General features: G+C 39.0%; 1 protein-coding gene across 2 annotated transcripts in view; it reads left to right on the top strand.

Annotated features, from left to right (window-relative positions):
- Window positions 1-5,970: 5,970 nt before the first annotated feature.
- The window catches only part of arl9 (ADP-ribosylation factor-like 9), a 266,590-nt gene continuing 253,110 nt past the window's right edge, over window positions 5,971-19,450 (top strand). Inside the window, exon 1 of one of the 2 annotated variants that reach the window (XM_061891536.1) lies at window positions 5,971-6,378. In XM_061891536.1, coding sequence (XP_061747520.1) covers window positions 6,142-6,378 — 237 coding nt within the window. In that variant the 5' untranslated portion in view covers window positions 5,971-6,141. The remainder of the gene's footprint in view (window positions 6,379-19,450) is intronic. The other variant, XM_061891535.1, reaches the window with a different exon arrangement.

Genomic DNA, 19,450 nt, shown 5'->3' with positions numbered 1-19,450 from the left:
AACAGTCCGGGGTCTCCGCTTTCGTATTTTACGCTTCATAATGCACCACACATTTTCCATGGGAGACAGGTCTGGACTGCAGGCGGGCCAGGAAAGTACCCGCACTCTTTTTTTACAAAGTCTCGCTGTTGTAACACCTGCTGAATGTGGCTTGGTATTGTCTTGCTGAAATAATCAGGGGCGTCCATAAAAAAAGACGGCGCTTAGATGGCAGCATATGTTGTTCCAAAACCTGTATGTACCTTTCAGCATTAATTATGCCTTCACAGATGTGTAAGTTACCCATGCCTTGGGCACTAATGCACCCCCATACCATCACAGATGCTGGCTTTTGAACTTTGCGTTGATAACAGTCTGGATGGTTCCCTCCCCTTTTGGTACGGATGTCACTATGTCGAATATTTCCAAAAACAATTTGAAATGGGGACTCGTCAGACCACAGAACACTTTTCCACTTTGCATCAGTCCATCTTAGATGATCTCGGGCCTAGAGAAGCCGGCGGCGTTTCTGGATGTTGTTGATAAATGGCTTTTGCTTTGCATAGTAGAGATTTAACTTGCACTTATAGATGTAGCGACAAACTATATTTAGTGACAGTGGTTTTCTGTTGTGTTCCTGAACCCATGTGGTGATATCCTTTTAGAGATTTATGTCGGCTTTTGATACAGTGAGGGATCGAAGGTCGCGGTCAATCAATGTTGGTTTCCGGCCATGCCGCTTACGTGGAGTGATTTCTCCAGATTCTCTGAACCTTTTGATGATATTATGGACCATAGATGTTGAAATCCCTAAATTTCTTGCAATTGCACTTTGAGAAACGTTGTTCTTAAACTGTTTGACTATTTGCTCACGCAGTTCTGGACAAAGGGGTGTACCTCGCCCCATCCTTTCTTGTGAAAGACTGAGCATTTTTTGGGAAGCTGTTTTTATACCCAAATATCCAAAATAGTTTCTCTCGTTTTGATGAAATAACATTAGAAGGATTGTTACAACGTGTAAATGGAATAAAACAAACATGTTTACTTGACCCACTTCCTAGGAAACTTATCAAGGAGCTTTTTGTATTATTAGGTCCATCAGTGCTAAATATTATAAACTTATCACTTTCCTCTGGCACTGTTCCCCTAGCATTCAAAAAAGCGTTTATTCATCCTCTCCTTAAAAGACCTAACCTCGATCCTGACCTCATGGTAAACTACCGACCGGTGTCTCACCTTCCCTTTATTTCGAAAATCCTCGAAAAAATTGTTGCAGAGCAGCTAAATGAGCACTTAGCGTTTAACATTCTATGTGAAACCTTTTAATCCGGTTTCAGGGCAAATCACTCGACGGAGACAGCCCTCGCAAAAATGACTAATGATCTATTGCTAACGATGGATTCTGATGCGTCATCTATGTTGCTGCTCCTCGATCTTAGCGCTGCTTTCGATACTGTCGATCATAATATTTTATTAGAGCGTATCAAAATACGAATTGGTATGTCAGACTCAGCCCTGTCTTGGTTTAACTCTTATCTTACTGATAGGATGCAGTGTGTCTCCCATAACAATGTGACCTCGGACTACGTTAAGGTAACGTGTGGAGTTCCCCAGGGTTCGGTCCTTGGCCCTGCACTCTTCAGCATCTACATGCTGCCGCTAGGTGACATCATACGCAAATACGGTGTTAGCTTTCACTGTTATGCTGATGACACCCAACTCTACATGCCCCTAAAGCTGACCAACACGCCGGATTGTAGTCAGCTGGAAGCTTGTCTTAATGAAATTAAACAATGGATGTCCGCTAACTTCTTGCAACTCAACGCCAAAAAAAACGGAAATGCTGATTATCGGTCCTGCTAGACACCGAACTCTATTTAATAATACAACTCTAACATTTGACAACCAAATAATAAAACAAGGTGACTCTGTAAAAAATCTGGGTATTATCTTCGACCCAACTCTCTCCTTTGAGGCACACATTAAAAGCGTTACTAAAACGGCCTTCTTTCATCTCCGTAATATCGCTAAAATTCGCTCCATTTTGTCCACTAAAGACGCCGAGATCATTTGTTATGTCTCGTCTCGATTACTGTAACGTATTATTTTCGGGTCTCCCCATGTCTAGCATTAAAAGATTACAGTTGGTACAAAATGCGGCTGCTAGACTTTTGACAAGAACAAGAAAGTTTGATCACATTACGCCTGTACTGTATATACCTTTATATACATATATACATACATATATACCTATACTGGCTCACCTGCACTGGCTTCCTGTGCACTTAAGATGTGACTTTAAGGTTTTACTACTTACGTATAAAATACTACACGGTCTAGCTCCATCCTATCTTGCCGATTGTATTGTACCATATGTCCCGGCAAGAAATCTGCGTTCAAAAGACTCCGGCTTATTAGTGATTCCTAGAGCTCAAAAAAAGTCTGCGGGCTATAGAGCGTTTTCCGTTCGGGCTCCAGTACTCTGGAATGCCCTCCCGGTAACAGTTCGAGATGCTACCTCAGTAGAAGCATTTAAGTCTCATCTTAAAACTCATCTGTATACTCTAGCCTTTAAATAGACCTCCTTTTTAGACCAGTTGATCTGCCGCTTCTTTTCTTTCTCCTATGTCCCCCCCTCCCTTGTGGAGGGGGTCCGGTCCGATGACCATGGATGAAGTACTGGCTGTCCAGAGTCGAGACCCAGGATGGACCGCTCGTCGGGACCCAGGACGGACCGCTCGCCTGTATCGGTTGGGGACATCTCTACGCTGCTGATCCGCTTGAGATGGTTTCCTGTGGACGGGACTCTCGCTGCTGTCTTGGAGCCACTATGGATTGAACTTTCACAGTATCATGTTAGACCCGCTCGACATCCATTGCTTTCGGTCCCCTAGAGGGGGGGGGGTTGCCCACATCTGAGGTCCTCTCCAAGGTTTCTCATAGTCAGCATTGTCACTGGCGTCCCACTGGATGTGAATTCTCCCTGCCCACTGGGTGTGAGTTTTCCTTGCCCTTTTGTGGGTTCTTCCGAGGATGTTGTAGTCGTAATGATTTGTGCAGTCCTTTGAGACATTTGTGATTTGGGGCTGTATAAATAAACATTGATTGATTGATTGATTGATTATACCCAATCATTGCACCCACCTGTAGGATGTTCCAAATAAGTGTTTGATGATCACTCCTCAAATGTATCAGTTGCCACCTTTCCCAACTTCTTTGGCACGTGTTGCAGCCCTGAAATTGTAAGTTAATTATTTTTTGCAGAAAAATAAAAAATAAAGTTTGAGTTTTAACTTCAAATATGTTGTCTTTGTAGCATATTCAACTGAATATGGGTTGAAAAGGATTTGCAAATCATTGCATTCCGTTTATATTTACATCTAACACAATTTCCCAACTCTTATGGAAACGGGGTTTGTTTTTTACAGAATATATGCCTGTGATTTTAGCTGTTTGAAAATGGAACCACTGCATGTTAAATCACATTGTAATTAAAAATGTTATTTCCGTGTAAAAACTTCTCATAAAAACAATCTACATTTGCCAATTAAAACTATTTATCATTTGCCACTTAAAATGTACTTTTGCCAATAAAAAACATTAAAAATCCCTTAAGATACATGAGGGGTCATCAACCTTTTTGAAACCAAAAGCTACTTCTTGGGTACTGATTAATGCGAAGGGCTACCAGTTTGATACACACTTAAATAAATTGCCAGAAATAACCAATTTGCTAAATTTACCTTTAATAAATATATATATATATATATATATATATATATATATAATATAAAATGGGTATTTCTGTCTGTCATTCCGTCGTACATTATTTTTCCTTTTATGGAAGGTTTTTTGTAGTGATTAAATGTTGAAAAAAACACTTGATTGATTGGTTTAAAAGAGGAGAAAACAGGAAAAAAAAGAAAATTAAATTTTGAAACATAGTTTCTCTTCAATTTCGACTCTTTGAAATTCAAAATTCAACTGAAAAAAAGAAGAGATAAAGTAGCTAATTCGAATCTTTTTTTAAAAATAAAAAAAAAATAATTTATGGAACATCATTATTAATTTTTCCTGATTGATTAATTTTGGAATTTTTATTACATGTTTTAAATAGGTTAAAATCCAATCTGTACTTTGTTAGAGTATATAACAATTTGGACCAAGCTATATTTCTAACAGACAAATCATTATTTCTTCTATATTTTCCAGAAATAAATTAAATCAAATAAATTCAAAAGACTTTGAAATAAGATTTATATTTGATTTTTAAGGTTTTCTAGATTTGCCAGAATAATTTTTTTGAATTTTAATCATAAGTTTGAAGAAATATTTCACAAATATTCTAGGTCGAAAAAAACCGAAGCTAAAATGAAGAATGAAATTAAAATGTATTAATTATTTTTTACAATAGAAAGAATAAATTTACTTAAACATTGATTGAAATTGTCCGGAAAGAAGAGGAAGGAATTTAAAAGGTAAAAAGGTAAATGTGTTTAAAAATCCTAAAATAATTTTTAACGTTGTATTTTTTTTCCCCTAAAATTGTCTTTCCGAAACTTATAAGAAGCAAAGTAAAAAAAATAATAATAAAATAAAATAAAATAAATAAATACAAAAAAATAAATAAATAAATGAATTTATTTAAACAAGTGAAGACCAAGTTGGGGCTCCACGGTGGCAGAGGGGTTGGTGCGTCTGCCTCACAATACGAAGGTCCTGCAGTCCAGGGTTCAAATCCAGGCTCGGGATCTTTCTGTGTGGAGTTTGCATGTTCTCCCCGTGAATGCGTGGGCTTCCTCCCACCTCCAAAGACATGCACCTGGGGATAGGTTGATTGGCAACACTAAATTGGCCCTAGTGTGTGAATGTGAGTGTGAATGTTGTCTGTCTATCTGTGTTGGCCCTGCGATGAGGTGGCGACTTGTCCAGGGTGTACCCCGCCTTCCGCCCGATTGTAGTTGAGATAGGCGCCAGCGACCCCAAGAAAAGGAATAAGCGGTAGAACTTGATGGATAAATAAATAAATGATAAATGGGTTGTACTTGTATAGCGCTTTTCTACCTTCAAGGTACTCAAAGCGCTTTGACACTACTTCCACATTTACCCATTCACACACACATTCACACACTGATGGAGGGAGCTGCCATGCAAGGCACCAACCAGCACCCATCAGGAGCAAGGGTGAAGTGTCTTGCTCAGGACACAACGGACGTGACGAGGTTGGTACTAGGTGGGATTTGAACCAGTGACCCTCGGTTTGCGCACGGCCACTCTTCCACTGCGCCACGCCGTCCGGATGGATGGATGGATGGATGGATGGATGGATGGATGGATGGATGGATGGATGGATGGATGGATGGATGGATGGATGGATGGATGGATGGATGGATGGATGGATGGATGGATGGATGGATGGATGGATGGATGGATGGATGGATGGATGGATGGATGGATGGATGGATGGATGGATGGATGGATGGATGGATGGATGGATGGATGGATGGATGGATGGATGGATGGATGGATGGATGGATGGATGGATGGATGGATGGATGGATGGATGGATGGATGGATGGATGGATGGATGGATGGATGGATGGATGGATGGATGGATGGATGGATGGATGGATGGATGGATGGATGGATGGATGGATGGATGGATGGATGGATGGATGGATGGATGGATGGATGGATGGATGGATGGATGGATGGATGGATGGATGGATGGATGGATGGATGGATGGATGGATGGATGGATGGATGGATGGATGGATGGATGGATGGATGGATGGATGGATGGATGGATGGATGGATGGATGGATGGATGGATGGATGGATGGATGGATGGAAGAAAGACCAAGTCTTTAAAATATTTTCTTGGATTTTCAAATTCTATTTGAGTTTTGTCTCTCTTAGAATTAAAAAGCGTGGTCAATTCTTCCACCTAGCGGATAAGACGACACACTGCATTAAAAAAACAAACTCCAAACCGGAAGTCTGTTTGAGCACTTCCTCCTGCACTTCCGTGTCTACTAATCCACTTGTTGATGGAGTGAATGAAGAAGGTGTTTTAAAGTCAACTCCCTGTTATGGCGAATATGTCTACCGAGAAATTGTTTTAAAAGCAGTTGGAAGCTTGTTTTTTGTTCAGTTAGCGCCATGTTAGGCTTGAGGGAAGCCGGCGTCCTCGGCGTCTCCGTGGCTGTGGCGGGGGGACTGGCCTATGTCGCCTGGAACTACGCATCCTTTTCCGGGGAGAAGAAGACCGACGAAAGCCAGCCCGCAGAAGACAACAAGGCCGTGGGAGACGAGGGGAGTGGAAATGCGGGAAAAACTGCTGTTGGTGCCGACGCGGAACCTGTTGCCGCCGCCGGGAGAGCGCAGAAAGTATCTGAGGTAAGCGTCACCAACAGCGGACACTCATTCAGGGAGACGTCGGTCATGCTAATATCGCTTCGACTCTCAATATTCTATTGAAAAATAATACTAGTTGATGGGTTAAAAGACATAAATACATATATGTTAAATATATATATATATATATTAGGGCTGTGAATCTTTGGGTGTCCCACAATTCGGTTTAATATCGATTCTTGGGGTCACGATTCGATAATAAATCAATTATTTCGATTCGATTCCAAAACGATATTTTTCTGATTCAAAACGATTCTGTATTCATTCAATACATAGGATTTCAGCAGGATCTACCCCAGTCTGCTGACATGCAAGCAGAGTAGTAGATTTGGAGAAAAAAAAACTTTTATAATTGTAAAGGACAATGTTTTATCAACTGATTGCAATAATGTAAATTCGTTTTAACTATTAAACGAACCAAAAATATTTTGTGAAAACATTGGACACAGTGTGTCGTCAAGCTTATGAGATGCGATGCAAGTGTATGCCACTTTGACACTATTGTTCTTTTTTTAATTTTTACAACTGTTTAATGATAATGTAAATGAGGGATTTTTAATCACTGCTATGCTGAAATTATAACTAATATTGTTGATATTTATTTTTGTTTCACTACTTTTGGTTTGTTCTGTGTGGTGTTTGTGTCTCCTCTCAATTGCTCTGTTTATTGCAGTTCTGAGTGTTGCTGGGTCAGGTTTGGTTTTGGAATCGGATTGCATTCTTATGGTATTGCTGTGTAGTGGTTTGTTGGATTGATAAGAAAGAAAAAAAAAAAAAAAAAAAAAAATGAGAATCAATTCTGAATCGCACAACGTATTTGATTCGATTCGTATTCAAATCGATTTTTTCCCACACCCTTAGTTGTAACGGTACACAAAAAATTTGGTTCGGTACGTACCTTGGTTCAGAGGTCACGGTTCGGTTCATTTTCGGTACAGTAAGAAAACAACAAAATATACATTTTTTGATTATTTAACAAATTTGCTAAACATTCCACCAAAAATATTTTTCTTCGAGGAATATTTGATGTGAAGTAATGGGAAACTTGGATAGGTCAATAATTCATAACACTGAAATTTGATCCAATATTATGTTTTGAGCAATGACGGTTTGAAAGAAAGAAAAAACAGCTTTGTTTTATTAGTCAATGTTGCAACTTTTTCTAAATTACATTTAGCCTTCAGGCTTTTTTATTTCACTTTTGTTTTTGTTTTTGTTTATTATAATAGTATTTTTAGAATGTGCCTTTGGCCTTTAAAACATTAGCTGTGGGCCTCAAATGGCCTCCGGGGCACACTTTTGGCACCCCTGCCAAAAAATAAAATTTGATAAATCTATGGATAAAAAGCAGAGCCTGGCGACGCATGCACGTTTATCATAACTCTCTCGCTCTCTCTCTCTCTGCCCCTCCCTCACAAATATTGCTGCGCGCACCACTTTTTTTTTCCGTTTTTAAGCCCTTCTTTACCCTGAACGTACATTGAAAATACACGCAACCCTAACTTAAAATGTGGGACATTCGAGGTATTTAAGAAACTCCACCTGGACATCTCCGCAAAGAGGACATATCCCGTGAAAAGAGGACGTATGGTCAGTCTATCTACCAGTCGTTGCTAGCATGCCGTGTGTTGTTGTTTTTTTTGATAGATTGAAACTTCTATTAGTAGATTGCACACTACAGTACATATTCTGTAAAATTAGACCACTAAATGGTAGCACCTGAATAAGTTTTTCAACTTGTTTAAGTCAGGATTCACGTAAATCAATTCATGGTGCCTCGGTGTGCATTGTTTACACAACGTGCGGTGCGCTACTTAATGTGTGTGTCATTCGGTACACCTCCAAACCGAACCGAAACCCCCGTACCGAGATGGTTCAATACAAATACACATACTGTTACACCCCTAGTATATATATACTGTATATAGGGGTGTAACGGTACACAAACATTTAGGTTCCGTATGTACCTCGGTTTGGTTCATTTTCGGTACAGTAAGAAAACAACAAAATATTAATTTATTGGTTATTTATTTACCAAATTTGTAAACAATGGCTTTATTCTATTAACATTGGGAACACTGTAATAATTCTGCCTACGTTAATCCATATTAAACTGCCTCAACGTGTTGCTCAGATTAAATAAAATGACAAAAACTTTTCTTCTACCTATAAAAAGTGCAACGTTAAACAGTTTCAAGTAAACTCAAATGAGATTTTTTTATTTAAACGGGGATAGCAGGTCCATTCAATGTGTCATACTTGATCATTTTGCGATATTGCCATATTTTTGCTGAAAGGATTTAGTCCAGAACATCGACGATAAAGTTCACAACTTTTGGTCGCTAATAAAAAAGCCTTGCCTGTAACGGAAGTAGCAGACGATGTGCGCGTGAGATCCTCACATTTTTTATAATCATAACAAGAGCGATTCGAACCGAGAAATCGACAATTTCCCTATTAATTGGAGCGAGGGTGAAAGATTCGTGGATGAGGAAAGTTAGAGTGAAGCGCACACACACAAAAAAAAGGCGACGCCTCCAGTGGGATTGTTTAAGATTTAATTAGACACATTTACTAGGATAATTCTGGAAGATCCCTTATCTGTTTATTGTTTTAATAGTGTTTTAGTGAGATTGTAAAGTCATACCTGAAAGTCGGATGGCTGGGGTGAACGCCAGTGTCTCTGAGAGAAGCCGAGGAGCCAAGTACACTGCTGCCTTTTTGAGCTGCAGGATGAGGTTGCATAATCCACTGATGTCTCCGGTAAGAGACATCACAATTTTCCCATAAAAAAACTTGCTGGTTGATGTAGAGAAACATGTTCGCTTGACCGCTCTGTGTTAAAGCTTCACAACAAACAAAGAAACACCGGCTGTGTTTTGGTTGCTAAAGGCAGCTGCAATCCACCGCTTTCCACCAACAGCATTCTTCTTTATAGTCTCCATTATTAATTGAACAAATTGCAAAAGATTCAGCAACACAGAAGTCCAAAATACTGTGTAATTATGCGATGAAAAGAGACGACTTTTAGCCCTGTGAGGTGCTGGGCTAATATGTCCGCTACAATTCGAGACGTCACAAACACCCGTCATTCCACGACGTTTTCAACAGTTTACTAAATTGTAATTTAGTAAACTAAAGCGGCCGCATTGGCATGTGTTGCAATGTTAAGATTTCATCATTGATATATAAAATATCAGACTGCGTGGTCGCTAGTAGTGGCTTTCAGTAGCCTTTTAAAATCTCTTCTCACTCCTGTGCTTACCAAAGGCATGCAATAAAAATTGTAGTGTGATGTAAGGATACCATCATGAAAAGCATATTTAATAAAAAAAACTTTATGGTCTTACCTTTACTTATAAATATAGTCCATGCCAGCTCCTTTTGATCAAAATCATCGATAACTTGTTTATAATAATAATAATAATAATAATACATTTTATTTATAAGGCGCCTTTTTGGGCACTCAAGGAGACCGTACAAAATCAAAACAATAAAATCAAATTGGATAAAAACAACAACAACACCAACAAAGATAGATAAGATGATTAAAGTGAATATGCAGTCCGGAATAGGTGTGTTTTGAGTCTTGACTTGAAGAGGGATATTGAGTCCAAGTTACGAAGGTCGTGTGGAAAAGAGTTCCAATGATATGGGGCATAGCGGCTGAAAGCTCGGGCACCCATGGTGGACAGTTTAAATAAAGGGACGGTGAAATGGATGGATGAAGAGGATCTTTGGGAAAGTGAGGGCGTGGCGACATGGAGCAGGTCAGAGAGATAGGATGGAGAGAGGTTAAGGATGGCTTTGAAAGTGAGGATAATTATTTTTAAGTGAATACGATGTGTGATGGGTAGCCAGTGGAGTTGCTGCAGAACAGGGGTGATGTGCTGGATTTAAGTTTTCCTTATCTTTCTTTAGTTTTAAAAGTCTCTCTGTCTCGTTGGAGATCTTCCTTTAATACTTCCTGCTTCGATTGAAAGTCCAGTTTAGAAAACTGCTATCAGAAAGTCCGACATATCCGTCCCAGCACACATCACGTGACTCATTCTCACTTCTTCTGCAGCCGAGTAGTCTCAAGAAGGATCAATAGCGCCCTCTACCACCAGGAGGCGGGAGTCATTTAATGACTCATAATTGACACATGCAGCTACGTTATTGTGACGGTCTCAAGCCGTCGTCTTGCGGGTTCCCAGGACCACCAAGGAAGGACATGGCTTGAGCAGCTTGACTTTGTTTATTTTTCAATAAAACCTCAGTCCAGGTCGCTCTTCCGCTCCTCCTCTCAGCTCGCTCGCTGCCTCCTCGCCGCCATCTCGGGCCAGGCTCCAGCAGGCCCTGTCTGTCTGTCGGACTGTCGGCTCCGCCTCTCCACGGGTATATTAATAAAACCTAGCTGCTTACTGTACTCTTTAGCATACCGGTATTAAATAGCTTGGACCCAAATCTTAGTGAATAGCTCTTAATCTTCTTCCATTTATGCAATTTCAAATTACCGGTATTGAAATCAGCCTCTTCTATTTTGTGACGAGTTTGACCCGGCGGTAATGCTAAGCATGTGCTAATTATTTTGCGAAGCGAGTTTGACCCGGTAGTAATTCAAGGAAATACGGTAATTACAAATCAAAAGGAAAAACAAACAAACATTCCATTACCTTGAAACGTGAAATGTAGGTCCGGGCCGATATCCGATAAGTCAATTAAGCGATGACAAATTAAAAATTAAAGTCGGTAAGATGCAGATGATGGGTCAGTTGAGGACTTCAGTGAGCACAAAGACAGAAATCCCAATACCATATTTCTTAAGACTGTGACAAAAGAAGAAATAATCACAATTGTAAAAAAAAAAATGTAATTCAATCGACTGTCATGGAATAGATATGGTAACTAGGGCTGGGCGATATGGCCTTTTATTAATATCTCGATATTTTTCGGCAATGTCACAATACACGATATCTTTCGCCATATTTTGTCTTAGCCTTGAATGAACACTTGACACATATAATCACAGCAGTATGATGATTCTATTTGTCTACATGAAAACATTCTTGTTCCTTCATGCCTTAATATATGCTCATGTTAAACTTTCATGCAGAGAGGGAAATCACAACTGCAAACCCCATTTCCATATGCGTTGGGAAATTCTGTTTGATGGAATACAATGATTTGCAAATCCTTTTCAACCCATATTCAATGGAATGCACTACAAGGACAAGATATTTGATGTTTAATTTCATACATATTTTTTTTTTGCAAATGATATTTAACTTAGAATTTCATGGCTGCAACACGTGCCAAAGTAGTTGGGAAAGGGCATGTTCACCACTGTGTTACATCACCTTTTCTTTTAACAACACTCAATGAACGTTTGGGAACTGAGGAAACTAATTGTTGAAGCTTTGAAAGTGGAATTCTTTCCCATTCTTGTTTTATGTAAAGCTTCAGTCGTTCAACAGTCCGTGGTCTCCGCTGTCGTATTTTACGCTTCATAATGCGCCACACATTTTCCATGGGAGACACGTGTGGACTGCAGACGGGTCAGGAAAGTACCCGCACTCTTTTTTTACAAAGCCACGCTGTTGTAACACCTGCTAAATGCGGCTTGTCTTGCTGAAATAAGCAGGGGCGTCCATGAAAAAGACGCCGCTTAGATGGCAGCATATGGATGTACCTTTCAGCATTAATGGTGCCTCCACAGATGTGTAAGTTACCCATGCCTTGGGCACTAATGCACCCCCATACCATCACACATGCTGGCTTTTCAACTTTGCGTCGATAACAGTCTGGATGGTTCGCTTCCCCTTTGATCTGGATGACACGATGTCGAATATTTTGAAAAACAATTTGAAATGTGGACTCGTCAGACCACAGAACACTTTTCCACTTTGCATCAGTCCATCGTAGATGATCTCGGTCGGGCCCAGAGAAGCCGGCGGCGTTTCTGGATGTTGATAAATGGCTTTCGCTTTGCATAGTACAACTTTAACTTGCACTTACAGATGTAGCGACCAACTGGTTTCCGGCCATGCCGCATACGTGGGGTGATTTCTCCAGATTCTCTGAACCTTTTGATGATATTATGGAGCGTAGATGTTGAAATCCCTAAATTTCTTGCAATTGCACTTTGAGAAACGTTGTTCTTAAACTGTTTGACTATTAGCTCACGCAGTTGTGGACAAAGGGGTGTACCTCGCCCCATCCTTTCTTGTGAAAGACTGAGCATTTTTTGGGAAGCTGTTTTTATACCCAATCATGGCACCCACCTGTTCCCAATTAGCCTGCACACCTGTGGGATGGTCCAAATAAGTGTTTGATGAGCATTCCTCAACTTTATCAGTATTTATTGCCACCTTTCCCAACTTCTTTGTCACGTGTTGCTGGCATCCAATTCTAAAGTTAATGATCATTTGCAGAAAAAAAAAAAGTTTATCAGTTTGAACATCAAATATGTTGTCTTTGTAGCATATTCAACTGAATATGGGTTGAAAAGGATTTGCAAATCATTGTATTCTGTTTATATTTACATCTAACACAATTTCCCAACTCATATGGAAATGGGGTTTGTATGTCAATTGACCAAAAGTGTATTTATTAAACAGTTAAGCAGTGGCACAAACATTCATGTCATTTCCAAACAGAAAGTGCAAGATTTCTCAGAGACATTTTAAAACAAGCTATGAGTGCACTTTAGTGCATGATGTCACTAAGTAACATATCAAAACAACACTAAATTAAAGTGCACTTCTTGTACAAAACGCCACTACAATAGTTTAAAACGAATACAGTACACTTTTGTGCATGATGTCACACAAGATATTTCAATAAGTGTCAAATAGAAATGAGCTGCATAATAGGAAATTAAATAGCAGCGCTGCTACATTTTGTAGCAACACTTTTGCCGCATAATTGTTAAACATATTCCCGCTTTAAGCCAAATCACTGCCAGATGATGGACCCCGTGCTGTTTTTCTTGGGAATGAATTCCTCCTTCGTTTGTTAACAGATTGAAATCTTCTCTCTCCCGTATTACCACTTGCACCGCACCGTTAGCACGACAGCTAATTTTACCCATGCAGCTACCTCTCTGCTCGGGGAGGGCGTGTGGCGTTGGATGCGGGACGTGTGTAAGAAGGTGCGCTTCTTTTAAGTCTCTGTGAGATGGAGAGACAAGAAAGAGTGTAATGCCCGCTGCTAAAAGCAACTGCGTGAGAACATATACTGGAATATCCCGATATAGTCATTTTCTATATCGCACAGAGACAAACCCGCAATATATCGAGTATATCGATCTATCACCCAGCCGTAATGGTAACAATACAAAAGGTTATAGAAGACATTTCAGAACCTCTGACATATATCAGCAATGTATCATTTCTAACCGGCAAATTCCCTGACAAAATAAATTGCGAAAGTCGTACCAATTTATAAGAATGGAGACATACGCCAGTTTACCAACTACAGACCAGTTTCATTACTTCCACGATTCTCCAAAAACTATTCATGTGGCAAGGGGGGACCCTTACAACAAATTAAAAAAAACGGACTTGCTTCGTCAGCACAATACTTGTGCTTTAGTTGTAGGAAATATCTCAAAATGTCATCAGGAGTCTTGATAAAACACGAAAATGGCAGAAAATGCACTTTATTTCAAAAACTTTTTCGCTCAAATGTCGTAAGGGGGCACCTTTACAAAAAATTCAAAAAGCGGACTTGCTTCAACAGCACAATACTGGTAGTGTAGTTGTAGGAAATATCTCAAAACGTCATCAGGAGTCTTGACAAAACACGAAAATGGCAGAAAATGCACTTTTTTTCGAAAACTTTTTCGCTCAAATGTCGTAAGGGGGCACCTTTACAAAAAATTCCAAAAAACGGACTTGCTTCGGCAGCACAATACTGGTAGTGTAGTTGTAGGAAATATCTCAAAACGTCATCAGGAGTCAAGACAAAACCCAAAAATGGCAGAAAAATTATATTTTTGGAAAACTTTTTTTTTCGCTAAAATGTCATAAGAGGGGACCCTTATGCAAAAATTCAAAAAAATTGATTTGTTTCAGCAGCACAATCCTGGTGCTGTAGTTGCAGGAGATGTCTCAAAACGTCATCAGGAGTCCCGACAAAACCCGAAAATGTTAGAAAAATAAATATTATTCGAAAAAGATATTCGCTCAAATGTCGTAAGGGGGACCCTTATGCAAAAATTTAAAAAATTGGATTTCCTGCAGCACAATATTTGTACTGTAGTTGCAGGAGATGTCTCAAAACTTCATCAGGAGTCCCGAGAAAACACGAAAATGGCAGGGCATGATTATTTTTGGAAAACTTTTTTTTAATAAAATGTCATAAGGGGGGACCCCTATGCAAAAATTCAAAAAATGGATTTGCTTCAGCAGTATAATGCTATTGTTTTAGTTGTAGGATATGTCTCAAAACGTCATCAGGACTCACGACAAAACCCAAAAATGGCAGGAAATGCATATTTTTGGAAAACTTTTTCCTGCTAAAAGTTCATAAAATTCCAAAAAACGGACTTGCTTCGGCAGCACAATACTGGTAGTGTAGTTGTAGGAAATATCTCAAAACGTCATCAGGAGTCAAGACAAAACCCAAAAATGGCAGAAAAATTATATTTTTGGAAAACTTTTTTTTTCGCTAAAATGTCGTAAGAGGGACCCTTATGCAAAAATTAAAAAAAATGGATTTGCTTCAGCAGCACAATCTTGGTGCTGTAGTTGCAGGAGATGTCTCAAAACGTCATCAGGAGTCCCGACAAAACCCGAAAATGTTAGAAAAATAAATATTATTCGAAAAAAATATTCGCTCAAATGTCGTAAGGGGGACCCTTATGCAAAAATTTAAAAAATTTGATTTCCTGCAGCACAATATTTGTACTGTAGTTGCAGGAGATGTCTCAAAACTTCATCAGGAGTCCCGAGAAAACACGAAAATGGCAGGGCATGATTATTTTTGGAAAACTTTTTTTTAATAAAATGTCATAAGGGGGGACCCCTATGCAAAAATTCAAAAAATGGATTTGCTTCAGCAGTATGATGCTATTGTTTTAGTTGTAGGATATGTCTCAAAACGTCATCAGGACTCCCGACAAAACCCAAAAATGGCAGGAAATGCATATTTTTGGAAAACTTTTTTCTGCTAAAAGTTCATAAAATTCCAAAAAACGGACTTGCTTCGGCAGCACAATACTGGTAGTGTAGTTGTAGGAGATGTCTCAAAACGTCATCAGGAGTCCCGACAGAACCCGAAAATGGCAGAAAATGCATATTTTTGAAAAACTTTTTTTCGCTAAAATTTCGTAAGGGGGGACCCTTATGCAAAAATCCAAAAAAATGTATTTACTTCAGAAACATAATATTGGTGCTGTAGAGGTAGGAGATGTCTCAAAACGTAATCAGGAGTTCCGACAGAACCCGAAAATGGCAGAAAATGCATATTTTTGAAAAACTTTTTTTCGCTAAAATTTCGTAAGGTGGGACCCTTATGCAAAAATCCAAAAAAATGTATTTACTTCGGCAGCACAATACAGGTGCTGCAGCTGTAGGAAATGTTTCAAAATGTCGTCAGGAGTCCCGACAGAACCCGAAAATAGCAGAAAACGCATTTTTTTTGGCAAAAATCTTCGCTAAAAAAAGGTATTAAAATTTTTAAAAAACGGATTTGCTTCAGAAACACAATACTGGTGCTGTAGTTGTAGGAGATGTCTCAAAACGTCATCAGGAGTTCCGACAGAACCCGAAAATGGCAGAAAATGCACATTTTTGAAAAACTTTTTTTCGCTAAAATTTCGTAAGGGGCGACCCTTATGCAAAAATCCAAAAAAATGTATTTACTTCGGCAGCACAATACAGGTGCTGCAGCTGTAGGAAATGTTTCAAAATGTCGTCAGGAGTCCCGACAGAACCCGAAAATGGCAGAAAATGCATATTTTTGGGGAAAATCTTTGCTAAAAAAGGTATTAAAATTTTTAAAAAACGGATTTGCTTCAGAAACACAATACTGGTGCTGTAGTTGTAGGAGATGTCTCAAAACGTCATCAGGAGTCCCGACAGAACCCGAAAATGGCAGAAAATGCATATTTTTGAAAAACTTTTTTTCGCTAAAATTTCGTAAGGGGGGACCCTTATGCAAAAATCCAAAAAAATGTATTTACTTCAGCAGCACAATACAGGTGCTGCAGCTGTAGGATATGTTTCAAAATGTCGTCAGGAGTCTCGACAGAACCCGAAAATGGCAGAAAATGCATTTTTTGGGGGAAAAATCTTCGCTAAAAAAAGGTATTAAAATTTTTAAAAAACGGATTTGCTTCAGAAACACAATACTGGTGCTGTAGTTGTAGGAGATGTCTCAAAACGTCATCAAGAGTTCCGACAGAACCCGAAAATGGCGGAAAATGCACATTTTTGAAAAACTTTTTTTCCCTAAAATTTCGTAAGGGGGGACCCTTATGCAAAAATCCCAAAAAATGTATTTACTTCGGCAGCACAATACAGGTGTTGCAGCTGTAGGAAATGTTTCAAAATGTCGTCAGGAGTCCCGACAGAACTCGGAAATGGCAGAAAATGCATATTTTTGGGGAAAAATCTTTGCTAAAAAAGGTATTAAAATTTTTAAAAAACGGATTTGCTTCAGAAACACAATACTGGTGCTGTAGTTGTAGGAGATGTCTCAAAACGTCATCAGGTGTCTCGACAGAACCCGAAAATGGCAGAAAATGCATATTTTGGGGGAAAGATCTTCGCTAAAAAAAGGTATTAAAATGTTTAAAAAACGGATTTGCTTCAGAAACACAATACTGGTGCTGTAGTTGTAGGAGATGTCTCAAAACGTCATCAGGAGTTCCGACAGAACCCGAAAATGGCAGAAAATGCATATTTTTGAAAAACTTTTTTTCGCTAAAATTTCGTAAGGGGGGGGGACCCTTATGCAAAAATTCAAAAAAACGGATTTGCTTCAGCAGCACAATACTGGTGCTGTAGTTGTAGGAGATGTCTCAAAACGTCATCAGGAGTTCCGACAGAACCCGAAAATGGCAGAAAATGCATATTTTTGAAAAACTTTTTTTCGCTAAAATTTCGTAATGGGGGGACCCTTATGCAAAAATCCAAAAAAATGTATTTACTTCAGCAGCACAATACAGGTGCTGCAGCTGTAGGATATGTTTCAAAATGTCGTCAGGAGTCCCGACAGAACCCGAAAATGGCAGAAAATGCATATTTTTGGGGAAAAATCTTTGCTAAAAAAGGTTTTAAAATTTAAAAAAAAACGGATTTGCTTCAGAAACACAATACTGGTGCTGTAGTTGTAGGAGATGTCTCAAAACGACATCAGGAGTTCCGACAGAACCCGAAAATGGCAGAAAATGCACATTTTTGAAAAACTTTTTTTCGCTAAAATTTCGTAAGGGGGGACCCTTATGCAAAAATCCAAAAAAATGTATTTATTTCGGCAGCACAATACAGGTGCTGCAGCTGTAGGAAATGTTTCAAAATGTCGTCAGGAGTCCCGACAGAACCCGAAAATGGCAGAAAATGCATATTTTTGAGGAAAAATCTTTGCTAAAAAAGGTATTAAAATTTTTAAAAAACGGATTTGCTTCAGAAACACAATACTGGTGCTGTAGTTGTAGGAGATGTCTCAAAACGTCATCAGGAGTCCCGACAGAACCCGAAAATGGCAGAAAATGCATATTTTTGAAAAACTTTTTTTCGCTAAAATTTCGTAAGAGGGGACCCTTATGCAAAAATCCAAAAAAATGTATTTACTTCAGAAACATAATATTGGTGCTGTAGAGGTAGGAGATGTCTCAAAACGTAATCAGGAGTTCCGACAGAATCCGAAAATGGCAGAAAATGCATATTTTTGAAAAACTTTTTTTCGCTAAAATTTCGTAAGGTGGGACCCTTATGCAAAAATCCAAAAAAATGTATTTACTTCGGCAGCACAATACAGGTGCTGCAGCTGTAGGAAATGTTTCAAAATGTCCTCAGGAGTCCCGACAGAACCCGAAAATGGCAGAAAATGCATTTTTTTGGGGAAAAATCTTCGCTAAAAAAAGGTATTAAAATTTTTAAAAAACGGATTTGCTTCAGAAACACAATACTGGTGCTGTAGTTGTAGGAGATGTCTCAAAACGTCATCAGGAGTTCCGACAGAACCCGAAAATGGCAGAAAATGCACATTTTTGAAAAACTTTTTTTCGCTAAAATTTCGTAAGGGGGGACCCTTATGCAAAAATCCAAAAAAATGTATTTACTTCGGCAGCACAATACAGGTGTTGCAGCTGTAGGAAATGTTTCAAAATGTCGTCAGGAGTCCCGACAGAACCCGGAAATGGCAGAAAATGCATATTTTTGGGGAAAAATCTTTGCTAAAAAAGGTATTAAAATTTTTAAAAAACGGATTTGCTTCAGAAACACAATACTGGTGCTGTAGTTGTAGGAGATGTCTCAAAACGTCATCAGGAGTTCCGACAGAACCCGAAAATGGCAGAAAATGCACATTTTTGAAAAACTTTTTTTCGCTAAAATTTCGTAAGGGGGGACCCTTATGCAAAAATCCAAAAAAATGTATTTACTTCGGCAGCACAATACAGGTGCTGCAGCTGTAGGAAATGTTTCAAAATGTCATCAGGAGTCCCGACAGAACCCGAAAATGGCAGAAAATGCATTTTTTGGGGGAAAAATCTTCGCTAAAAAAAGGTATTAAAATTTTTAAAAAACGGATTTGCTTCAGAAACACAATACTGGTGCTGTAGTTGTAGGAGATGTCTCAAAACGTCATCAGGAGTCCCGACAGAACCCGAAAATGGCAGAAAATGCATATTTTTGAAAAACTTTTTTTCGCTAAAATTTCGTGAGGGGGGACCCTTATGCAAAAATCCAAAAAAATGTATTTACTTCAGCAGCACAATACAGGTGCTGCAGCTGTAGGATATGTTTCAAAATGTCGTCAGGAGTCCCGACAGAACCCGAAAATGGCAGAAAATGCATTTTTTGGGGGAAAAATCTTCGCTAAAAAAAGGTATTAAAATTTTTAA

This window comes from Nerophis ophidion, linkage group LG29 (genome assembly GCF_033978795.1).
Source record: "Nerophis ophidion isolate RoL-2023_Sa linkage group LG29, RoL_Noph_v1.0, whole genome shotgun sequence".
NCBI lineage: Eukaryota > Metazoa > Chordata > Actinopteri > Syngnathiformes > Syngnathidae > Nerophis > Nerophis ophidion.
The sequence above is the reverse complement of the archived record's forward strand: the minus strand, read 5'-3'. Positions and strand labels throughout refer to the sequence as shown.